Source organism: Chionomys nivalis, chromosome 25 (assembly GCF_950005125.1).
Source record: "Chionomys nivalis chromosome 25, mChiNiv1.1, whole genome shotgun sequence".
Classification (NCBI taxonomy): domain Eukaryota; kingdom Metazoa; phylum Chordata; class Mammalia; order Rodentia; family Cricetidae; genus Chionomys; species Chionomys nivalis.
The window spans coordinates 22,180,091-22,206,227 of record NC_080110.1 but is presented as its reverse complement, the minus strand read 5'-3'; the positions used below and the strand labels follow the sequence as shown (position 1 = coordinate 22,206,227).

General features: G+C 40.8%; 2 protein-coding genes across 7 annotated transcripts in view; both read right to left on the bottom strand.

Moving 5' to 3' along the window:
- Window positions 1–7,284: 7,284 nt before the first annotated feature.
- Bbs10 (Bardet-Biedl syndrome 10) lies at window positions 7,285–10,274 on the bottom strand. Its single transcript, XM_057757904.1, has 2 exons — window positions 10,087–10,274; window positions 7,285–9,778 (listed from the first exon to the last, which is right to left on the bottom strand). Exons 1-2 carry the CDS (start codon window positions 10,269–10,271, stop codon window positions 7,825–7,827), a joined length of 2,139 nt encoding a protein of 712 aa, XP_057613887.1. The 5' UTR covers window positions 10,272–10,274; the 3' UTR covers window positions 7,285–7,824.
- Window positions 10,275–11,763: 1,489 nt separating this feature from the next.
- The window catches only part of Osbpl8 (oxysterol binding protein like 8), a 132,645-nt gene continuing 118,271 nt past the window's right edge, over window positions 11,764–26,137 (bottom strand). For all 6 annotated transcript variants that reach the window (XM_057757626.1, XM_057757631.1, XM_057757627.1 and 3 more), the window contains 5 exons: window positions 23,102–23,287; window positions 22,356–22,443; window positions 17,997–18,102; window positions 17,362–17,464; window positions 11,764–15,830 (listed from right to left, as the gene is read on the bottom strand). In XM_057757626.1, the coding sequence (XP_057613609.1) occupies window positions 15,698–15,830; window positions 17,362–17,464; window positions 17,997–18,102; window positions 22,356–22,443; window positions 23,102–23,287 (616 nt within the window). In that variant the 3' untranslated portion in view covers window positions 11,764–15,697. The remainder of the gene's footprint in view (window positions 15,831–17,361; window positions 17,465–17,996; window positions 18,103–22,355; window positions 22,444–23,101; window positions 23,288–26,137) is intronic.

The following is a 26,137-nucleotide window of genomic DNA, read 5'->3' as shown; positions in this document are numbered from 1 at the left end:
ACTCTTAATTACCAAGCCATGTCTCCAGCCTGCAAACTTATTATTTATTTTTTTAATTTTATTTTTTGGTTTTCGGTTTTTCAAGTTCTGGAGTCCTGGACGATTCCCAGAGAGCTGCTGGTCTTTAGTCTACATTGGAGCCCTGAGAGGTAGTTCTAGCATCAGTGAAGGAATGCCCCAGCAGCGACGGATAGACAAACTTGCCAGGGAGAATGAGGACCAGCAGGTAAAAAGCAAAAGCTTCCTTCTTCCATGTCATTTTGTGTGGCTGCCACCAGAAGATGTGGCCCAGGTTTAGGGTGGGTCTCTCCACTTCAAATGATCTAATCAAGAAACTCTCTCTTAAGGCTCTTGCCCAGCTCCTTGAATTTAGCTCATTCCAGATGCAGTCAAGTTAATAAGATCAACTATTATTCTAGCCAAGTGCTGTTCCCTTGAGCATTCTTGAGAAGGACATACACAATTGATATTGGCCTGGTATATAGGTAGAGGTTAAATTTTACCATAACTTCACAGAGATTGGTTTTGTTTAGATTTTTAAAGGCACTCCATGTCTCTGAGTACAACTCTAGGGCCTCGTGACTTCCTGACGAACCTCTTGACCTCAAACAAACCAACAACTAAAGTTATGTCCCAGCTTAGGAGACCACAGAACCCAGCCATAGTTTGTCTGTATTTATCTATCAAGTCCCTGCCAAATCCAGTGTCAGGTTTTTGAACGATGGTCTTGAAGCTGAGGTTTTGAGGGAGGGAAGGCTCTGGCAGCAGGGTATAGAGGGTTGGAGCAGACAGGCCCCGAGCAAAGGGATTCAGCAAGTTTGATGCCCTTAGGGAGGTCACGATGTAAGTTAGCTTTCCACCCTATACCAAAACATCTGACGTAAGTTTTTAAAGAGAAAAACTGGCTTGACACCCAGTCTTGGAAATTCTCATCTATAACGGAATCTAGATCTAAAAGGAAGCAGCAGATCGTGGCAGAAGCACTGGTAGGCATGGAAGGGATCCTCACACTCCTGGGAAGAAGGCAAGAGAGAGGTCAAGGTCAGGGAACACCCTCAGAAACCTGAAGATCTCCCATGAGGAGCTGTTAGGTAGATCCTAAAATCTCACTACCGCTTAAAAGTGCCTCTGATCCATGAGACTTGGAAAACATTTAAGATCTAAGCTGTAACACCGCATGAAGGGGTCAGATGACAGAAAACTGATCTCAGTGGTCTCGTAGCCCAAGAGGAGCGTGGGATTTTTCAGTGAATGCAGGTTGAGGGCCATATCTCGAAGGAGCAACGACAGGTCAAAACACAATCCTGTTTCCAGACTAACAAGATCAGAACAGGTCCAGCAGCCACAACAGCCTAATTTAGCTTATAACCGGAAGATTTAGGTTAGGAAACACGGCAAACTCCTGGTGCAGTCCTGGGTGCCTTTACAGGGCTAAAGAGAGGTCTGAGCAATGACCACACTGTCTTAGAGTTAAGAACACAGAAGGAAAGGGCTCTGTTACAAGATACTTGATCACACTGTGAACCCCGATTTAAAGAGATCCAATTTATGTGTGAAAGGATGGATTGTGGCCCTCTGGGAAATGAACCCTTTCTCCCCCTCCCCAAGTTGCTTTTGCCCAGGTGTCTTAGCGAGAGAAAAATAACTCACTCACAAAAGATTGAAAAAGTGCAGTGAACAGGAAATACTGCCAATAAATATTAACCGATTTTATTCACGTATATACACATGAACATGAACACACATATTGCTGAATCATCTCAAAGCAAGCTGTCGACATACTGTTTTTCCCCAGCTGCAATGTATATGTCTCATAAACAAGGTTCTTTCCCTACATCACTAGGTGTTTCTTGGGAAATGCAAATCAAGTTATGTAATGTCTTTTCTAAAAATTCTCCAAAGGTTTCCTTCCCCACAGAATTCAGGAAAAGAAGGATTTAGGTAAAGCAGGTGTTAGGCATGTGGCAGCTCATGGGAAGGGCATGTATTGAAGGGTGGTGGGAGCGGGGCACAGCAGGGAGCAAACACAGGGAGACAGGCATGTGCATTGCATCTGCCTCCAGCTAAGCATGCTGTGCCCACTGATGTGAAGTCAGCAGCTGGCAGGACAGGAGGAAGACCCTGGGGGAACTTTGGGGATGATGGATTTTTGTCAGTCTTGATTATGATGGTTATAAAACTGAATTGCTTGTTTATAATTCCAGCACTATATAACGATGGAGCTCTGCTTGGTTACCATATGTAAACTATGTCTCAATAAACCAGGCATTTAAAAATACTCTTTTTGTGTTAGTCAGCTTGTCTTGGTGTCATTTCTGGTTTTGTGATTAAATGCCCTGATATGAAGAAAGGGGTTGTTTGGCTTACAACTCTACGTCACAGTCTGTCATTCTGAGGAAGCCAAGAGGGAACTCAGGCAGCAGGTCACACCATGTTCACACTCTGGATCAGAGAGGAATGAATACACTCCCATTCCCTGCTTGCTGCTCGCCTAGTTTTATTCTGTCCCACATAAGTCAGTACCTCCTGCCTGGGGAATGGTGCCGCCCACAGTAGACTGTTCCGCCAACACTCATGAACAATCATGAGAACCCCCTACAGACAAACCTGATAAGAAAAGTAATCTGGGGGCTTGAGCGATGACTCAAAGGTTAAGAGCACTAACTGCTCTTCCAGAGGTCCTGAGTTCAATTCCTAGTAACCACATGGTGGCTCAGAGTCATCTATAATGAGATCTGGTGCCCTCTTCTGGCAAGCAGGCATACATGGAAGGAATGTTGTATACATAATAAATGAAAAAAAAATTTTTAAAAAGAAAAGTAATCTGTTGAGACTCTTCCCTGACGAATTCTGAGCTGTGGCAAGTCAACATTTAAAACTTCCTTGGCAGCTTTCTGTTACTGTAACAAAATGCCTGAGATATCAACTTTAAAAGTGGAAAAGTTCATTTTGGCTCACAGCGTTGGAGGGTTCAGTCTGAAGTTGGTAGGCCTTTTTACTCGAGTCTCTGGCGTGCTGACCCATCACAGTGAGAACATGAAGTCGAGGAAACTGATTGTCTCGTGTAGCTGGGGAGCAAACAAAATAGAAGGAAGGAGCTAGAGTTGGTCCCCTTTGAGGAATGCCCTCAATGATGTAAGAACTCCCATGTAGACCCCACTTAGAAGCTCCACAACCTCTCAGTAGCATCAAGTTGGAGACTAATTCTGATCCAAACATTAGCATTTTTCATTTGGAAATTTTAATGTCAACGCATTATAATAGTGAACTTTTCTATAATATGTTTTTTCAATTCAAGCAGTTTCAATTCCTAATGAATCAAAAAGATGGCAGCAATGAAGTTTAACTCATATAGTGATTCACCTATAGTTACATAATGTGAGGTGTGTGTGTGTATTGGTGTGAAATTAGCATCTTTCAAAGTAAACTAAATACAATGGTTTTGGTATCAAAAGTAACAAGCTCTCATGACTGTAAAAATCACAAAGAAGAGGATTTTACAGGTAATAGATCAAAGAACTTAATGTAAAGGCTGTGTTTTTGTTTTATTTTATTTTGAAAAGCTGTTACACTGAGAAAAGAGTTCTCGGCTCAAAAATGGGAATAAAAAGACTGTTGCTTTGTTTCAAACTAGTTACCCACATGAAGCAAAACAGATTTTCCTGACTCAGAAGCTGATACAGTGGGATAGATACCATCCTTAATAAAGAGCTGATGTCTGGAGCTCTTGTTATTTCAAGAGTAATGTGGTTGGTGGCAGCTCCGGATTTAATTTTCAGCAGCCGCGCTCTTCAGAATTCCAAGGTAAGATGCTGTTTATGAAAATACGGACTATGGAGGGAGGTCAGTGAGTAAAGGAAGACACCTGCAACCAAACCTGAGGACCTGAGTTCAATCCCCAAGACCCTCATGGTGGAAGAAGAGAATGGACCCCCGTAATGTGTCCTTTGACCTCCATCAATGCACTGTGGCACGTGTGTACGTGCAATTGTACACACACACACACACACACACACACAATAAATAAATAAATAAATGAAATGTAGTACAGACATAAAAAGAAGATACAATTTGATGTGGGATTCCCCTCTGTATACGGTGAATACTACTGGTTAATGAATAAAAAAATCTGCCTTGACCTGTGATAGGCTGGGAGTAGAGCTAGGTGGAGAAAACAAAGCTGAATGCTAGGAGAAAAAAGGCGGAGTCAGGAGAAGCCATGGAGTCGCCACCAGAGGCAGACATATCAAAACTTTGCCCGTAAGCCACAGCCACATGGCGATACACAGAGTAATGGAGATGGGTTAGTTTAGGTTATAGGAGTTGGCCAGAAATACACTTAAGCTATTGTTCAAGCGGTATCGTGAATAATATAGTTTCTGTGTGGTTATTTCAGGGCTGAGCAGGTGGGAACAAACAAGTCATCTCCTACTACAACAACTGATAGTATCCCACTGTGCAAACATACACAGGCCCTCTATTCACCGCAGAGCAATGAGGATGAACAGCCCACAACAGCAGCTGCACAGGACACAACAACTGACTCTCACAAACAGAGAGACCGGATGCAGAAGAGCACAAATTCATCTATCAGATGTGTAAAACCTGGAGAAACTACTTAACGTCACAAGTGTGTCTGTTGCAGAGGGGTAGGAGCTGGCAACCGAGGGAGGGGTGTGATGGGGATTTCTTGCAGTGGGCATAGGCTGCGCAGATACAGTGTGTACTAGTTGTTGAGCTGAGGGAGTTGTCACTTGATTGGCTTTGGACACCCTGCTTCTCATACTGTGTCGCCCTTCTGAGCCTGATCACAGGGGGAGGTGCTTAGTCTTATTACAACTTGGTATGCCATGCTTTGTTGACACCCATGGGAGACCTGCCCTTTCCTAGATAGAAACAGAGGAGAGGATGGGGGTGGGGAGTAGGACCACAGGGGGTTATGGGGGAGGGACCGGGAAGAGTGGAGGGAAGGGAAACTGGAAATGTATTATTGTAAAATAAACAAATAAATAAAATTTTAAAAAAGATTTAAGCCAAAGATGTAAGCACCCTAGTGTTAACTCTGTAAAAATCACTTGCCAGTTTCAGTGATCGGCAGGGGATATACTTTTATTTTGTATAGAGCAGTTCTACACGTTTTTCCTTTGCCCTCCCTCCCTCCCTCCCTTCCTCCCTCCCTCCCTCCCCATGCCTTATTTCTGAGATGGTCTAGCCCTGAACTCCTTATCCTTTAGCCTCTAACCTTTCCATGCTAGGGTTACGGGCATGTGCACAGTGTTCTGTTCTATGTCTTCTGTCCTTGCCCAAATAGATTTTCTTTTTTGCCTCTGGACATTTATAAGAAAATGATGACCCCATGAGGTTCCCTATGAGTACCAGGCGACTAATTCATTCAATAAATATGCCCTGAGCACACACTTCCTGGAGAGTCACTTTGTGCAGACTGGGACACTAGGTACCAACCTTTCAAAGACAAACTCTAGCTTGCAGTAGTCTAACTACTGACATTTGACACCTTAAAGACAATCAATACAAACCACTGGCCCATCTGCAAATCTTGAAGTGCCTTTAAAGACTGAAGCAACAAAAGACAAAACGAAGCAAAATAACCCAAAAGGCAATTAAAAATGAACAGAAAATTTATATAGCAGTTTAATGTAGGTCCATTCAACTATGAATGCGGTAAGAGATCATTCTCCCTATTTCAACAAAAATGAAATGGCATAAATGTTTAAGAGAGTGCAATCATGGGACTGCATGGAGATATTATGGGTTGTGTGGTGCATGACACATACAGATAAATGTATGTGTTCAGGCGCAAATGCACATGACAGCAGGGTGGTGGGGGGGGGTGATTTAGGATGAATTTCCTCTATTGCTTTCCAGTTATTTTGAGTCTCACTGAATCTAGAGCTCATGAATTGCCTGGACTGGCTTGCAGGCAAGCTCCAGGGATCTCTGCCTGTCTCCACTCCCGGTAGTCTCTCAACTGTGGAATTAGAGAAGCGTGCTGGCAAGCCTAGCTTTTAGGTAGGTTTTGGGGATCCGGATGCAGGTTCCTCAGGCCTGTGCAGCAGACCCTTTTCCCAGAGCTGTCTTTCCAGTCCAGTAGTTTACAAACACATTACTGGTCAGAAAGTTCTCAAATATAAAGGTGTTTCTGTCTTACTTTTCCTAAATCCAACCACAAGCCAATGTTCATCTATCCACTAACCTCTGAAGAAAGTTCATGACAGCAGAGCAGAGCCAGCATCTAACCTAGTATTACACAGTGAGGATCTACTGACTGAATACGCTAGAAACAGTATTGGGGAATGGGTGTGATGACACTCTGCTACTTAACACGCACATTTAAACACTTGGTGTAAACAAAACACAGTTTTGGGTGTTACTGAAAGTAGAAGACACTGTTCTTATTCGTCACGAGATGCACGGAACTGTTGTTTGCACCCCAAAGCTCTTAAAGTGACACACAGATGCTTGTCAATTCACACTAGAAATAACCATCACACTATTGGTTGCTATTGAATTCTGACAATACATCAAAACTAAGAAATACTACTTTAATGCAACTGCACTAAATCCTTACCAGAGTTCAGGAGCCAGAGAGGAAGAATACATTTCCCATCTTTCTTGGCATTAATTTCCAGTTATAAAAGGTGAATTCACACGTCGTCATTTTTGAACAGATATGACCCATCCAGCAGGTCCAGTTATTCAGGGTCTGAAGAGGTTCTACCTGTAAGAATCATGGGCGAGAGAAAAGCAAAAGACCAAGCAGAATTCACTTGTCAAGTCTCCGTTTGTTAGCGCAATGGTTGTGGCTTATATAGCCCTTGAATGAGGAACTTGGCTTGGGGTGGAAGGTAGGGGTAAGAAGGAACTTTGCCGGGGTAGCAATGGTCACCAGTCAGCACACCTAGTGTTCTCTGTGTAAGCGGAACCATTCTTTTTGTGGTTCCGCCAACAAACAGTTCTCAAGATAGTTGGGATGTGGGGCTCTCTGCAAACATTCTTAGGACAATGGTTCCTGACACAGATAGTCAAAAGTGCAGATTTGGAAACTTGACTCTTTTTGTGTACACGCAAAAGGCCACAGTGTACATGTGGAGCCTGGAGGGCAGCTCTATGGAGTTGGTTCTCCCCGTCAAACTCAGGGTGCCAGGCTCAGGTGGCAGATGCGTTACCCATGGAACCATCTCCCCAGTCCCCAACCATTTTCACCAGAAATGAACTAAATGACACACAAATGCTTTCAGAGAAACTTGGACTTTTATTTACTGCCTTATAAATTTTTTTCCCCACAGAAAAACTATTTTAAATAAAACGTAACATTTTATATCATGGTGAGAAACAACTTCTTTCATACCGGGAGATGACATGACCGGGAAATACAGAAAGTACAAGGAAATGAAGTGGAAAAAATACAGCAAAGGGAAATATACAGACACACTCCCTTAGACACAGGCTAACACAGACCTGAGACAGGTATATAACAGGAGAGAGACATTTTCAGCCAGGTTTTGTTCCCTAGAACTGATATTTGTGTGTGAATGGTCAGGGACTCAATGTACTTAAAGAGTGGATTGACTTGAAAGTCAGCCAGAAGTCTGTTTTAATTTTTAGTTTGAGTTGAATAAATCTTTTTCCTGACATTTCTTGTTCGTATCCGCGAATGTGTGTGTAGGACACAGGACAATCCAAGGACTCCACACTCCTGTCCTTCCAGCCAGTGGGCCCTGGGCATTATTAACCACAGTTCCTCGAGTTTGCCTTCTTCCTGGTCCCTGATTCAAAGTTTGAGCAACAGAAAAACTTGGAGTGTTAAAGTTCATCTTCTGAATCGTCATCACTAGTTTTCTGAGGTTGTCTCTTAATATTGATTATAAAATCAATGGTTAGTATTTTCGCCAAACACTGCAGAACTGAAGTTAGTAACTGGTACTTCCCAGCTACTGGCTCCAGTCCTGACTGGCCACTTACCACGGGTTGACCGGTTTGCAGTGCGTGGAGAGAGCGAATGTACGTGTGTGGAAAGCTGGCCTTTCCCTTCTGAGGCTTGCAAAGGATTTTAGGGATGCCTAAAAGTGCATGAGCTATCAATGTACAGACCGTGGCTTCAGCTGATTGCCGACACTGCTTGGCATAGTTGAGAAGATAGTAATGCAACAAGATCTCGAAATTACCACCCACTGGCAGAACACAGCCCGCTGGTATAGTTGATGAACAATAACCCCGGGAAGTACATGCCTCTAGGGACTTGTATATCACCAGCAACGTGTACCCTTTCCCAGGATTATTTATGACCTGTACAGTTTCATGAGAAATTTCTGTTCTAGTGTCTTCTGCTGTAGGGTTTTCAGTGGAATTATTCTCAATCGACAGTTCACAGCCATCAATCATCCAGTTTCTTTCTGCAGACAAGCACTTCCGTATATCACCTGTTGGCGACGCACCTATGGGTGTCTCCTTCTGCGCGGACGATGGTACAGGCATTTCTAATTCTGTATCTGAAGCCACCAGATTTGAATATACTTTTAAATACGTTTGAGTGTTTTCCGATTTATTTTTGTTCTTTACGGTTATGTCTTGATACTTACCCATTTCTGGTAGGTGATGACTCTCTCTGCTACTGTTAGAAGCAAGAGGACGGGAGTCACCCTGGTCCTCGGTTTGTATAATGTAATTTAGGTCAAGGTCGGTAAACAAGTGCCGGAGCATCTTAAACGCTCCATGCAAAGCACTCTCATGTTGTTCAACAAGACCCGGAACCGGTCCACAAAGGATCACACAGTGAGGTATAAACACACGTGTGCTCATCAAGCCAAGATGAACATACCTTTTGGACCTAAGGATGAGGGGTTTACAAAATCTCACCGAAGTCGTATGCAAAATCTCACCCTGTGAAGTGACCCGTGGCAGAACACAAGGAGGAAGGCAGGCGATCCTCTGGATGAGAGAAACCTCTTCGGCCGATACGCACTCCACCACGGATATGCTATGTAGTCTTGCGCAGTAAACAACCAGGTCTGGCTGCTTCACGCTGGACAGGAGCAGTTTTATATTCTGACTTTGCAAATGTTTCATTACTGCCTCTGTCCTCTCCACGATCCAACACTGAGACGCCTGAAACTGCGCTTCCGAATTTAGCATCAACTCTGATTTGGACGATGACAACAGAGGCTGGAGGGCTTCTGTGACCATCACCATCCTAATGTCACCATCTGCTGGGCAATACACAGAGAAGTCTCGGTGAAGCACAAGGCCGTCCACAATTCTAGAAGCGGAAACAGGAAGGCCTGCGACACCAACATTCAGCTCGAAAAAACAGCTGTCCATCAGCTCAAACACTTCGATCCCACTTTCGCAAGCCATGCACTTGAGAACGTAGTCACACGTCAACTGTGAAATGAATCTGCAATTGTTTCGTCCCACTCGTCCACAAAAATATGCTTCTAGGAGTGACTCTAAAGAGCGCCTGCGCAGTGTTCTTCCTTTAGCAGATGAAGAAAAGACAGACAAATAGTGCCTGCTTAAATACTGGTCCACAATACCGTCTAGTATTTGTGTCTGAAACGTTAGAAGAGCCGAGGAAACAGATTTCCACTGACTACAGTTTTTCCAAAGCCTTTCATGGGTTTGAATATTTTCAGGAGTGAATGCATCTTTTTCTCTGATTGCATCAAGTCTTCTGAGTAAATGGCAAAGGAAAATAACAAATGTTTTAGCACCATCTCCTGTTTTTTTAAGGTGACTGGAAACACACGCCACTATCATCCTGTAGAAGGAGGGAAAAAAAGTAACTCAGATTTTCTACGTTGGTGTCAAGTTAAAAGCTACAGACAAACATAAAGACTATCGTCTTTTTGACACACAGACTTATCTTTACTTTTAAATTTTTTTCTAAGCTACTTTGTAATATCCTAAGAATCCAGGGACGGGAAAAGAGAAATGTTCTAGGTAGCTGATGAGGTTTGGGGTTCAGGACGAGTCGTTTTGGACAGCACGCTAACCCGATGTCTGCACTGGTTTTATAAGATCGTTTTATCCCCCGGGTCCCAGCGGACGGCAGGTGGCGCGAGGTACCTGGCTAAGGGATGCTCTAAGTGCAGCGCCTCCAGGAGGCGGCCTCCATCCCGGCTAAGCAGTACCTCGCCGGTGGGCTTCGTACACAACACTAGCCCGCCCTCGGGCCCCACGCAGCGGTTCGCGATGGCTTCGAGCACCTCAGCCACCCGCAGCGCCGCGGTCACGGACCCCGGGGACGCCATGGATTCAGCGTCCCGCGGACCGCTTCTGCGTAGCTGAGGGCGGAAGAGCCGGACCGCTGGTGGGCGGGGCCGGAAGAGGCGGGGAGGAAGCCGGAAGTGCGGTCCCTGGACTCGGTGATGCAATGGAGCCCGCCCGGCTCCGGCGGAGACTGAGGTGACCACGGTGTCTCCTGACCCCATCCTGCACTCACCGCTCTGCTAGGTCTGCACTCCGCGGGTTCTGTCCCCGCCCCGGGTCCGGGTCCGTTTGTCTGCTCCTACAGGATCCACACTGTGTCAACTGCCCTCCCTGACATCACGCACATGGTTTTAGGATGCTGAACGGCTGCGGAGATTGGCCACCGCCCTTTTTAGGCTGACTTCCGCTGGTGCGTGCGATCTTTCCTGCGTTCAGGGGTCTAAGAAACCCCAACTAGCTTAACCACTTGTGCAGAAATGATAGACGTTTGCCCTTTATTCACATCGATGACCATTAGTACGATTCGATATAAATGAATCCTGTGTGTTGCATACAACCCCCAAGCAGAAATGTTTCATATTAAAACACAGGCTTCTGAGGAGGTCCTTCCAGTCAATCATCCGTGACATTCAGAAAATAACTTCTGTGGTCCCTGGTTTCCTCATTTATATATATTAAAAATTTATGTATATTATATACACTAAAAAAATTCATAGTTCTGAGGTGAGTACAATAGAAAGTACTTTGTACAGTCTCTAACTCAGGGCAAGTAGAATCAAGAATTTGTCAATTTACTCACAACATTCTTAGGGTGGACCATCGCTCCTGGACTGTTATATCCACAAGAATGCAGAACAAACATGCCAATATTAGCAGGAAAGTGATCTAGATACACACTGATGTTTAACAGGTTTTCCCCTACTCCATATTCCCTTGCAGAAAAATAAAACTGTAGGTTATCCTGTTATTCCCAGAAGTAGCAAATAAATTCTGAGGGATAAGCTAGAAGGGGGAGAAAGGAGGAGGAAATGGGATAAAACTTTCCTGAACTTATCTGAGGTTCAGGTGATTGGAGGGGAAAACATTTCAATGTTTAACGGTAATGTTTTTTTTTTCTTTAAAAAAAAACCTGGCTGTATTCATCACGTGACATTATCTTAATGTAGACTAAGTAGTGGGTTATTTCAAACATTTAAATACTACAATCAAGGTTCTACTTGATTGGATGCACTGTGTAGACATGATTCAAAACACTTGCACCTTTTCAGAGACTGCTTTCATCCTTATTGTGTAGTTTTTGGGGTCATTTAGAAACTCTGAACCTCATTTTTAATGTACAAACTATGTATAATATCTACTTATTTAAGAAAGAATATAAAGTGCCAAGTAAAACATACATTAGGGATTCTGTTAAATCCCTGTCAAGCCTGTACCCATCTTTTGCACACACACACCCCAAACAAAGCAAAATAAATAAAAAAGAGAATTTAGTTACTACATTATATCAGGAGTCATTGGATCACAGATTGCTTTTAAAAAGTTTATTTAGAATACCTACTTGTAGAAGTTAACATAATTTTACAGATCATTAGAAAAATTCTTTTCTCTCTGCAAACATAACAGGTTAGGAATAATAGATTAGAAATGTATACATTACAAAACCGCCTGTGACTATCTATACATTAACTATGCACCTTAAGAGAATTCAGCAGTGTGCTATACTTACACTGCAGGTAACAACACACTTATAGCCTATCATACAAAACTGACCAGTGGTAGTGCTTGACTTTATAAACAGCCATTAACTGATGTATTTAAAATTAAATGTGTATTTAACATGCCAAAAAGTGAAAGTAAATCCAACCGAAGGTCTGTGGCTCATCATTCAAATGTTTCATGGCATTTCTTTCAGATAAAGAACTGCAGTATTATGGTATTGAAAGAATTTTCATGACAAATGAAGAGGCTAATTTTTCTAAATACCTCATAGAGTACAGACACATTCATTTTCGTCAAGGTTTTCCTGTGGCTCTCACTAAATATGCTAATCTTATTAAGACGACACTGGTCCTGTGCAATTTTAAAAGTCAATCTTCATTTAAAAACTGTAACAAAATAGTATCATAATTGTAACAAAAAGTGGATATACTAAACCCACAAAATATGTAACAAAATGAAACCAAACTATGCAGTGGTGGCAGGTCATACATTGTAAGGAATCTCTTTATACACTCAGTCAAATAAGAAAGAGATCTGAAATGTAAACTTAGTGAATTATGGGAGGTTTCCCCCGATAGGTCAAATTGGAAAATTTGATATAAACATGAATATTTTCTTTATTTATATTTAACATAATTCAAAATAACCTGCAGACTCATGTATGGCTCATTTTATGCCATCATCCTTGTACATCAGACAAAAAAGCAAAAAAAAACTATTTACTGCTGACTAGAAATGCTAAACACTGGAAAAAGATGAAATTTTATACATTTGCTTTTAAAATTTTGATGAAGATATTCTTCAAAAAGTTAAAACTGCCTTCCACAAGTCTGTGAATATGGCACGAGTTGACACTCAAAACAGTGTGAATTCCATCAAAAAGGCACTGTTTACAATACTCAGAATAATCTGACAGGTTTACTTTAATGATGTCTGAGTAAGAATATATTTGAAATAGGTAACTAGACAAATCCTTATAAAAGTACAGCGTTACTGTTTACATATTCTTCAGCTATATAAAAGGAAATAAAGTGACAGAGAAATGACCCTTTTATGACAAGTAAGCCTACAAACACTTTGAACACATTATAGTTCTGTAACACAAAATAAGAAAAATATTTCCTTAAAGGCACAAAAGCATGAAATAGTAAATGAGGATTGTATCTTACAAGGCCAACTTTTCAATGGAATGCAGCTGTCAACTGAGCTGTGACAAAGATTACCACTGTACCTTTCTAAGTCATACAAGAAAAGTAGCGGCAGGAATTGCACGTTAACTGTCTATTGCTGTAGCACACTACAGCTCATATGCCTATTACTAGCTTTTCTAGGCAGCAGCATCTCACTGAATGGTGGACAGCTAGACATTTAACAACTGAAAAATGAAAATGCCAAGAATTATTACTTCTCATCTAAATTTTCATGTGAGAAAATAATGTTTTAGATAAATGAAGAAAACTGGTCATAGAGTCACAAACCCGAGAAACCATGTGGAGTTTTCAGACAGTTTGGAACGGTGAGTCACACACATTATGAATCCACTTATGAAGAGAGATCAGCCTCAGGTCAGAATGTTCAAAGTCAAGTCACACTGTCTGGCTAAACTCAAGGTCAATTATACACTAAGTTAAAGAACTTACATACGAATCCAGCAATTCCTGAGTTTTGGGTTCAGTTCACAGAAAGAAACTCATACCACTAAAAGCGTCAGAGGAACATCCGACTGAACATAAGCTTTTAGTGTATAAGAAGCAGTCACCCTGTTCATTAGTTTCTGACTCCTGGGTAAGGACCCATTAACATCAGCTCTGAAGTGAAATTAAAAAAACAAAACAATTACCTTTCCAGTCTCAGATATCAATACAAATAAAGCCCTGTTCAAACCACATGAAACAATACAAAGGAGTAAGACAGAGCCCTAAGGTCACCAACAATTGAACATTTCAGGGCTTAACGATGAAACAACTTTTAGCGATCAACCAATTAAGTTATATATAATATAAATTAATACGAATTTAAAATTATATAAAGATCAAGTTGTACAATATTTACAAAATATCACACATCAATGAATAGGCAGTTGAGCATAATATTGGTAGTAGAATATGAATACAAAACATATATTGACAAATATGAAATATGACCCAAAACTCCACAATGATGAAATACTGGATACAGGTATACCTTGTTTAAGCTGTTAAAAGTTTAAACTATTTTCATAAGAAATACAGCGTTGTTTTGCTAACACCGTGTGGGGATGGCTTTTCATGGGAACCCAGGTACTGAAGGCAGCTCCCTGTGGTCTTAGCACTGTGGCGACCATCTCTGACTGTGTATACCTCACACAGAGCTGACTGACTGCACCTCAGTCTCTCCTTAGCTGACGGCAGGTGGAGCCATGCCAACAGCTCGCTCTCACTTTCTCACTGTATAAACCTTTCCGAAACCTGTAGTTTGGAGAAATCTAAATTTCATGACATGTTCCAAAACTTAATTAAGAACTGTTTTTCACAATAATAAAAAGTCAAAATATTGAACTGAAGAAACAGGCAAAAACCCTTAGGAACAAACTTGCCTGAGCAGGAACAAAAGGACTCGTACAGAACTAGCTTGCCACGGGACGATGGAAGGAGATGATAAACTTCATAACTTGATATTCTCAAATGCTCAACTTATTGCACATGTAAGCAAATTGATTTTAATGTTTTTAAAATAAAGGCCACTGCAGTGTCTTTTCTTACTGCCTTTTTTTTTTTTTGGCTTCAGAAGTAAAATATCAGAATTTTTTTCTCTTCTATTTTCTCATTGAGCACTCTAGTGTCGAAATGAATGCCAAAATGTTTTTCATAAAGAAAATGCTAAATTATCAGGATTTCACATACCCTACAAACACTAACGTCTGGAAGACATCCTAGGCCAGCTGACTTAAAACCAGGAAAGGATGGCAAATAAACTTGACCACTTGTCAGCCAGTGCTGAAGGTGGGATTGTAACATACAGATCCATGTAGCTACATACCAATCTTTAATATTGATATATATATATGTGTGTATATATAAGTACGATACACCTATATCTGCAACATTAAGTTCTAGGGGTTATAAAATCTTGTGTAAACCCTTTAAAACATTCTACTTGTATCTCACGATATATTAATTCTTACCACTCACACTTTTCTTGGTGTTTCTAAGACAACCGAGCTAGATACCTTGGAGATGGTTTTAACAGTATAATGTACTGAATTAGTCATAGTATGTCTATTATATATCTATCATTTCTCACTGTAATTCCTTAATTAAAGTTGTATGCCAGTCTCCTGAAGAGAACAGTTGACTATACATATTTATAAGATGATGGCATTTTGTCATGAACAATGGTATCAGAATATGTCATAACATACCACAGAGCACAGACACTACTGTCGGGGAAGAGTTCTTGTGTACACATGTGGGCTTATCATACGCACATGTAGAGTTCTTGTGTACACATGTGGGCTTATCATACGCACATGTAGGCACAGTCTCACAAAAGTGTTCTGGCACTTAACACAAAGCCAATTTTAATGATCAAATAGAACAGCTCTTGTTTTGGGTGAAGGATAAAAGACGTGAAAAGGAGGCAGACACTTCTACATTGATCTCCTAGTTGTCCGTCTGGTTTGGAAATGTGGTGCTTTACTGAAGAGCAAACCAATCGGAACTGGTCCCGGGCTCATCTTCCAGTTCACGGAGTCAACTGTTGAGAACTTCTATTTAAACATAAAGTTTATTATGACTTGAAGCAAAATCAGAAGGAAAATGACGAAGTAGTCTTTCTGTTGCAGAAAATAATCCGTAGCAGGTGCACTTGAAAGTAAGTGATTTCGAAGAGCCATAATATTTCTAAAAAATAAGCAACAATAAATTTCATAATTATTTCTCAGAAATGTGAGCACAAAATGTCATTATAATAGTTACTATATTGTCACAAAGTGTCTAACTGCATTACCTCAAGTAACTAGTTCAATCAATTACTACTCTAACCAAGACCTGAGATGCCAGGATTCGGGCTAATGTGCTTTAAGTACACTGGATTTACTTTGACATATTAAACAGAATTATCAGAGTTTAATGATACAAAAATATATCATCATCTCTGTCACAACAGTGGTTTTAAGAAAGTATTTGTTCTTTAGTTGCCTAGGCTTCTCTTATTTTTAACTGAGAGAGAAGAGTGGAGTAAAAACTGTAAATTCTCCAACAGGAAAAAAAGCAACAGATTTTCTCCCCAGCTACCGCAGTGTAAATTTGGTCATGAAATACGACGTCTTCGTGATGTCTTAGATGTTTCTGGCTAAAAGCATCTTGTGAGTGAATCACCATTGCTTTTTTTTTTGGGGGGGGGGAACACCAACTTAAGGCTTAATTAAGGTAGGATAACAGCCAAGATGCACATGTCATTCCGTCTGCTCTGAAGGAGCTACAGTCCCGTGGGACTAACAGCACACAACAGCAGCTCTGCAGCGTCCTTGGAATGCTCTGCCTAGACCAGGCTGGAGATCTGCCTGTCTCTGCCCCTCAGTGCTGTGACCAGAGGTGTGCACCACCACAGAGGAAAGAGGGGCAATCTGAGAAGCCGGCTGCAGTAAGGTCAATGGTCCAGATATGAGCATGCACACAGGGCATGGTCGATGTGAAAAGCTTCATAGGACAGCATGGGGCAGGGCAGGTCCAGGGAACAGCGATGAGGCTGGAGATAAAATAGCAGCTCCAATAACAGAGAAAGATTGCTTGTATTTAATTGCCCTGAACATACATCCAACACTAATCCATGCATAGACAGCAAGAAGGCTTAATACTGAACATTTTAAAAGTTCATGTAGCTAGCTTCAGTAATGGAACAGGGACAGGAACGTCTTTCCTCCAGGATCTTCTGTTAATAACTGTTAGGTACTAGATCGTGAAGTGACATGTGTGCGTGTGTGTGCGTGTGTGAGAGCATGTGTGCACGTGCATGTGGACAGTCCTGGTCTCAGGGTAGTGACCATTTGCCCACTGCTGTACAAGTACTTGAGGTATTGTAAGAAGCGACACATCACACTTAGACATCAGGGTGCACTAAGGGGAGGCAAGAACAAGCACGTCCGTCAGCTTTCTCAAAACAACCCGGCCTCCACACCCAACACGGCTACGTTCCTAGCATGCTGTTAGCAATAAAACATTCTACCCTCAGAGGAAAAAATCTCCCAACTCCATCTCCCCTACTAGTTCAGTGTGGGAGGAATTTTGTAAGCTTCAGACTTCAGGCAACAGAGGCCAGGACTCTATTTTTAAACTTTACAATGTTATAAAAATGTAAAGTTCGCATGATTTCCCTTAACAGGGCCTTTACTCCTCTGAACTCAAACAACTGGTCACTGTCAGAACATATTACCTTTTAATTTCTTCCTGTGTTTGTTTTATAGACTCAATGGAACTCTGAATGTCTCCCAGGTCTATTCCCTTCTTTCTTCGTGCACTCGGCTTTACAGATTGAGCTAAAAGACATTTAGATTGAAGTTGTGGTCACAATCTATAGATGAATTTAATAACTTGTATAATAAAAATTTTCTACACATTGGCTTGAATGGCCTATAGATTATTAAAATAAACACTCTGTGTTTATAAAGTCTGAACATATCAAATCAAAGCTGGAACAATGCACACAGTACTTACAAATTACTTAGCTTGTGGAATCAGTTTTATTTTTAATTCATTAAAACAGACAAAAATAATTCATTTAAAACCTGTATTAATTTTGAGAAACTAACACTCTCTTCTCCTCCCAGCCGCTGGCACAGACCTGAAGAACTCAGCTTTCAGAGACCTTCAACTTCTAGTGCTGTTGTTAGCTTCAGTCCCTTCCTAAGTATGCTCAGATCTTTCAAAGTTTTTAAACTAAGGACCTGATTCCTGTCTCCTTACAGACTCTTACACTCGAGTTCATCTGAAAACCACTTACATATTCCTAACAGCACAGTAAAAATTTAAGATTGCTCCCGTCCAACAGTCCGCACTAAACATCTTTACCTTCACTTCCAGATGAGTCCTGGATGTCGGGCTCTGGGGAGGAATAGCCCTTTGCCACCTTCTTCTGTTGTCTTGTTGGTTTATGCTTCATTTTTGGAACACTAACCTGAAAAAAAAATCATATTATGTGAGTTTGCACTATCCTGTAGCTAAACCACCTGCACAACTGTCAAAAACACTGACAGATGTGATACTTGGAAGTCAAAGCACAAACAATCTAATGAAATTTAGCAAAAAAGATGCACTGTACTTAGCAATCCACTATCTTAGTTGATTCTCACTGGGTACAGAGACTACAAAGAAGAAATATATGAAGTTATCTCCCTCCCACTCCTGACCTGTACGCATAACCCACTCTCCTTCACAGAGCAGTGCCGAGGCTATGAGGTTGGAACTTTAAGCATATACAAACTAACACAAATACATCCCCAGCTGCTGCATCTCTTTCTCATAGCATCGCCAGGGTTTTCAACAGCAGTGTTGAGAAAATCCACATCTTGTTCTCAATGTTAGAACATTCCCACTGGACGATGTTAGGTCTACTTAGGCAGTTTATGGTAAACATAAAATATACTACTATTTTGCAGTACACCTAAACTTACTAAAAACATCTATGTGTAGGCACAAGATTCAAATGTGTATTACACATTAAGTAGGATTATATTTTCTGTGGAATAATAAACTATAGAATAATAATTAATATGTTTGCAATTCTGGTCACCAGTCCACAACTTAAAACCTAAATGCAGAGGAGGAAGGAATCACAAGGTGAGGCGCTGGCATGCTGGGAAACAGAAAGTCAATGGTCACACATCTATAACTCCATATGTATCTTCACCAGTCTAACGGACATATCCCTGGTTACTCCTTGGAATAACTGTATAAGAGCTTATATACGAGCCTAAGATACATGTGTATAATGGGCACTAAGAAGGCAGGCTGTGGATTTGGCCTATCTACTCGAAACACTGGAGTCCTCAGAGCGACAAGTGGGGTCAGCAGCGAGGGACGTATGAGCACTCGCTGTCATCTGTGTCTCATGTGTCTCCACCATGTCAGTGGACACCTCAATCTCAGCAGAGGTAGAGAAGGTGAGTTTCTGTGTTTGAGGGCAGAAGAGTCTACATAGTGATATCCAGACTAGCCAGGACTACACAGTGAGTCCCTGTCCGAAAAAAATAAATCCAAACAAAATTTTGTATTTTAAAATTGTGATAGCAGTATATATGATGGAGTTTTGCCATCTTAAAGCTACTAAGTACAGCCCACTAGCAGTAATTATTTCACAGTTCTCTAGCTCTTCACTCTCTCCTTCCTCAGTCACTGGGACACTGCAATCTACTTTTTGCCCTTCAGAGTTTGTCCATGTTGTAGCGTGGAGGAGAACTTAATTATTTCATGCATAAATAACATTTATTAATAGGTAAACTCATTAACAAATACAGGATATATTTATTAATGACGTACTATTGATAATAAACAATAAACTATGAATAGACTGTTTTGTTATGCATCTTCTGCGGGTGGATCCTGCACTGCTTCTCTCTTCTGGCCACTGTGACTGCCCTGCAATCAATACTGTTGCACTGCATTTCCAGTCCTGATTTTCAACTCTATTGGAGTAGAAGAGCTGGGTCATGTGGTAATTTTGTAGTATATGTTCTTTTAGGACCTGCTAAACTGTGTCTTCCCACTGGCTGCAAAGTTTTCCATTCCCATCAGCAATGTACTGGGGCTCTGGTTTCTCCATACCTCCACCAACACTTTATTTTCTATTTTAATTTTTTAATTACATATTAAGTGGGATGAGACAAACTAATTGTGGTTCTGGGTTGCATTTCATATACTAATATTAACAATTTTTTATTTATTTTCGAGACAGGGTTTCTCCGTAGCTTTTGGTTCCTGTCCTGGAACTAGCTCTTCTAGACCAGGCTGGCCTCAAACTCACAGAGATCTGCCTGCCTCTGCCTCCCGAGTGCTGGGATTAAAGGCATTCGCCACCACCGCCCGGCTTAATATTAACAATTTTAAGTGTTTTGGTCATTTGTGTATCTTCTTTGGAGAAATGTTTAATCAAGCCATTTGCCTGTTTTTTAAAACCAGGATGTCTTTTGTTAAGTCAGGGACTCAAATATTTTGGATATTTAAACATTGTTAGATAAACAATTAGCAAATAATTTCTCTCATTCTGTAACTTGTCCTTCTGCCTTCTTCATGGCATCAGCTGTCTGATGATGCTGAAGTAAGGTTTGTTGGTTTGTTTGTGTATGGTGCTTTGCCTGAAACTCTGTATGGACCACACGTGTGCCTGCTGCTGGGAGAGGCCACATGGGGGCATGAGATCCCCTGAAATGGGAGTTATGGACAACTGAGAGTTGCTGTATAGGCGTTGGGAACAAACCAGGTCCCCTATAGGAGCACCAAGAATTTCAACTGTCCAGCCAGCTCTCTATCACCCATAGTTTAGCTCTGGTTGTTGTTGCTATTAATGCTTTTAATGTCTTATTAAGAATCTATTTTCACACACAAATTCATGATGTCTTAGATTGTTTTCTAAGAATTGTATGTATAGTCTTACATCTCATTTTACGTATACATCTATTCTAAGTTACTTTCTGTACAGTAGAAGTCAGGTGGATTTGCCTCAGTACCATTTGTTCAAGAGACTACTATTTTTCTAAGGAGTGGGAGAAATCACTGACAAAAATAAATTTTAAAACTTTCTTTGAAAACTTATTTTATGTATATGAGTGTTTGCCTGAGTGTCTCCACATACATGCAGTACCTGAGGAGGCCAGAAGAGGGTGCAGATGCCCTAGAACTAGAATTGTAGGTGGTTGGAGCTGCCATGTGGGTGCTTGGAATGGAATCCAGGTCTTCTGAAAGAATAACAAGGGTTCTTAACTACTGTGCCATCTGTCCAGCCCCTTACAATGCGATTTTTATGGGTTTACAACTAGACTCATTTTCTTCCAGTGGCCGATCTACCACGCCTATCCTTCTATCCAAATGACTGCTTTGGTTACTGTGGCTTTGTGATAAACTTTGGAAATGTCTTCCAACTTTGCCCTAAAACAAACAAAAAGAGAGACTGTTTTATCTATGCAGGGACCGTCCCAATTCCACATGAGTCTGAGGATCAGCCTTTCCATTTCTACAGACTGTGGTGGGGTAGCAGGGCACTGTAGTGATCTGAACTCTTCCAGTCTAGGAATAGGCAGTCTTTCTACCTCTTTGTCTTAGCACAAGTCTTCCACATCTTAGTGCCACTGACTGCCAGGATTTTTCTCTTCTGGATGCTATTTTAAACTCAACTACTTTCTTAATTTCCCTTTGCGATTCCTCACTATATAGAAACACAAATATTATCTGTGTGTCCATTTTATACCCTGCAATGTTGCCAGAGTTGCTCATTAAAGTTGTCCTGGGACTTTTAGGAATCTTTAATATTATCTAATAAAAAGATTACATGTTCCTTCCTGCTGCCTTTAAGGCTCCATTTTCTGGCTTTCAACAGTCAGAGCTCACTCTACTCAGACAGCTGGACTTCAATTTACAGATTCCTGCTGTCATCAACGCTGGGCGTATGGGAGCCTTTAATTAAACATGTTTCACCCATTTCTGTCTCTGATCCCCTTGTGGACTCTGTAAGTCACATGACCCACCAGAGGGTGCACCTGTGGATCTTTAAGGTTCTATTTACCTTTCCATCCATTTGTCCCCTCTCCTTTTCACACAGGATAATTTGAATAGCTTTATCTCTCATGTAACCGATTTTGTCTTGTACCTACTTAAATCTGTTGTTAGATTCTCTAGCAAATTTTCCTATCACTCTACTTTTCAGCTCTCACATTTGTTTAATTCCTTTGTATAATTTCGTGTTATTGATACTCTCATGTGCCCTCTAGGTAGTAGGTACCCCAAGAGGTGGGATGTGTGTGTGTGCATGCCCACATGCCTGTATACACATGTGTGGTCTGCTTTCTTCCTTCTGGCATCAGGGACTTACACTGGAACATAGAGCTCACAAACCTGTAAGTGTGCCCAGGAAGAGGTGAGGAAGGACTCCTATAATGCTATAATGTCTTCCTACTGCCTTGAAGTCCTTTCTTGGTCCTTCATTCCATTAGTTGCTGCAAATGGTTCAATATTTGGAGACTTTTGGTAGATTCTATTTGTATGTGTGTGTGTGTGTGTGTGCACGCACGTGTGTATTTGGGGTGTGTCAAGAACTTGGAGTTATGTTATGTCTCTTTACTTACCTAAAATTTTAAATTTTAAATGTAATTATCATGGATACTAATGATTTAGCAAATTTATAAGCCTATTGGATCTAGCTACTTTTTTGTTACATACCATTGGAGTGCGATGTTTCACTTTGGTCTGGATAACACCATCTTTTTCAAATTGTATCATATCATTAAGTGGGTCCCATGGTCGGGTACTAAATAGAAAAAAGAAATTTAAATAGCCACAGAAACTCAATTTATTTTCATTAAGTAATTACAAAGACTGGTTTAATCGTAAGATTTGTCTATATCTAATCTTCTTAGCTTATTTGGAAAATGAATTATTATCTAGAATGTAAAGTAAATAACAGAACAACAAGTTTAAAATATCACACCGTGAAGTCAGATATAATGGTGCATGCCTTTAATTTCAGTACTGGGCAGAGGCAGGAGAAACTCTAAGTTTGAATCCAGTCTGGTCTATATAGCAAGTTCCAGGACAGCCAGAGCAACATAGTAAGACCCTATCCCAAATAAATAAATGAATAAATAAAAGTAAAATTTCACACTATGGGCTGAAGAGGTGGCTTACTGGTTAAGAGCACCTACTGCTCTTGCAGAGAACCAGAGTTCGGTTCCCAGCACCCACACAGAGGCTCACAACCACCCGCTACGCCAGGACCAGGAGCTCTGACTTTCATGGGCTCCTGCCTGCACATGGCACTCAGATGCACAGAAGCTGGCACACGTACACATAAATTCTTAAAACGTCTGTAAAAGTTCACCCTAATTCATGTTGATAATAAATATACTAGAAATATAAAGCCAAAAATTATGCTTATATTTTTAAAAATAAATGTTTAAATTACTTACTCTGAAAACTTATAGTGCCATTCTCCTGTGAGTGGATCAAGTTCAAATAACTTACAAGCCCACTCTTCATTTTTTGTTTTCCGATCTCTGGCAGCTTGTCTTTGAGCTTCTTCCAAAACATACTTTTCTTGAGTAGCTTCTGTTTGATCTTTGGCATTTATAGCTCTTGTTACTCGCTGCCAGAGTCTAAATAATAAATAATAAATAAGTGTAAAAATAATATTTTAAAAAATCAACTAGAAAAATCAAATTATACAGATTTTTGTTGAGAGCAAACATTGTTCATGTGGATTTCTGACTTTGACAACACTTATACTCATATGCTTAGAAATGAGTCAAGAAACAAAACCAAATGCCTTGCATATGCAACAACCACTAAATGAAGGTAATTTCTTTTTGGTAAGAGAAATCAATGGCATGTGTTCTAAAATGGTGTGGGAAGTCCTTCTGTATATGTGTTGGGTTTTTTGATTAATGAATAAAGAAGCTGTTTTGGCTTGTGATAGGGCAGAATAGAGCTAGGTGGGAAAACTAACTGAATGCTGTGAGAAAGTAGGCGGAGTTGGTGAGACTCCATGTAGCCGCTGAAGGAGACAGACGCCTGAGAACTTTACTGGTAAACCATGAGCCTCGTGGTAAAATATAAAATAATAGAAACGGGTTCATTTGAGATGCAAGAGCCAGCTAAAAATATGCATAAGCTAATAAGCGGAGCAGTGTTTTAAATAATACAGTTTCTGTGTGGTTATTTCAGTTCTGGGTGGCTGGGAAACAAACGAGCAGTCTCCACCAAGAGAATGGCACACTAATGTGGTCTGAAACATTTGGGGCTGATGCCCGCTACCCACTTCAGTCCGGATGCTTTTGTGCCCTCTCCGGAGTTGGGAGGAAAGTAGCTGAGACCATGCCATGACTCACTGCTCCCCACCTGGGCAGGTGGAGGGATCAGCTCTGCTAGGAGTGCTCAGGCAGGAGAACATGGTGGATTCCCACTGCCATACACAGAGATATTCCAGGCCACATGGCAGATTTAGCTTTTACTCAGATAAAAAGGGTTTATGCGCTGCATGGTGCTACCCAGAGTTGAGGAGGTGAGGACGGCTCCCACCTGGCAGTCCCAGAGCTGGAGGTGAACTATCTCCGCCATTTTAAAACCTGAGAGAGGTGGAGCCAGCATCCAGGACTGCTGTGATCAAGATGCTTACCATTTAAACAACACTTCTGGTCAAAAAACTATTATCAATATGCAATAAAGACAGATTCATATAAAAACAACCTATAAATGGGTCACAGTGTTGGATAAATGTACATAGGCAAGAGAGAGAGAGGAAAAAGAATATAGACAGTTATAATATAAGAGCGTACAGATAGCCATAGATTAAAGGAGTAAAGATAATAAACATTAAACTTGTAAAAATAGAAATAGAGTAAAAAAAGCCACATAATGATGGAATATACAGAGATTATGTATTATATATATTATTGTGTTTTCTTTGAAGTTTTTGACTGTAAATGAGCTAAGTACAGAGAGCTATTTCATTGTGTGTGTGTGTGTGTGTGTATATATATATATATTTTAAAGGTATCTTGACTTCAAAATTTGGGTCTAAGAATTTGTTGCTTTGGAAAAGAACTTCTACTTTTGTTTCCATAGAGGATGAGCACCTCTGTGGAATGAAATCCGAACAAAGATGTAGAGAGAGAGTAGGCAGAGTCAGAGAGAAGCCATGTAGCCACCACAGGAGACAGATGCCTCCATTGGACCAAAACACTGCCAGTAGGCCATGACCTCGTGGTGATGCACAGATTAATGGAGATGGGTTAGGATATAAGAGCTAGCTAGAAATACAAAGTTTTAGCTATTGGTCAAATAGTACTGCAAATAATATAGTTTCTGTGTGATTATTTTGGGTCTGAGCAGCTGGGAATGAACAAACAGCCTCTGACAACACTAAAACACCATGGAAAGTGATGACAGAGGTTGAGAGGACTATAGTGAAGAATTTCTCAAAGTAAACTGCATGTTTAAACAGTTCTTTAGATGATTCTGACCCATCCTGTTTAGGAGTCATAGACCTCAGGATGATCCACCAGAGATCCTGGATGCATGAATTACCAGAGAACTTTGAAATTCAGTCTCTAGGAATAGGTCAAAGAACAGACTCTAAATGCTTCCTAGACTGAAATACACAAATACTGTTGGGATCCACTGATGTAACAAAAAACAGCATGAGAAAAATGATTCCCCTATTAAAATTTAGATTTTTTTCATCAGCCAAATAAGAGATACAGATAAGAATATCTATATCCCATCCATCTGAGAGGGCAACATGTCAGAATTGAAACAGGCCTTGAAATTTGTAATACACAAGTTACTTTTCTGTCTTCCACTTAGCTGATAAAAGTTTCCTTTTCTAAGTTTTATTATCTCATCCTTAAAATACATTGAGATGGACTCAGCAGAGGATGCCTATAGGCCCAGGACTGGGAAGCAGAGGCAAAAGGATCAGTAATAACAGTTCAAGGTCACTCTCAGCTATAAGCAATAAAGGCCACTTTGCTTTGCATAAAACTCCACATTTAAAAAAAAAAAGCACAGGTTGAATTATATACATTAGAAATGGCTTCGTGTCCCTTTGGACAGGGAACATCATGTGGTCACACCTGAAGTAGGACTTTGAAAATTAATGCATACATATTTTCCAATGCTGACATTCTGTACCTATGTAGAAAATAAAGTACACGTAGACTTGGTTCATGGAAGCAGGACCACAGAGTAAGGACTCACAGGTATCAAGTGTGTAGTAAAGCAATATTTATGCAGAATTCTTAACACAAAGAAATATAAACAGAAATTTTATCCAAAAGGGCTAAAAGTTCTAGAAAGGATTTCGTGACTGAATAACAGAAGTGATGGCATTAACGACGGCACTGCCCAACTGGTTTACGTCCTGTGGAAACCAGGGCACTGAGTGGCATTATTCTTGTTTCAGAGGACAGAACAAAGGCAGCTGTTTTACGTCCCACAGCACCGAT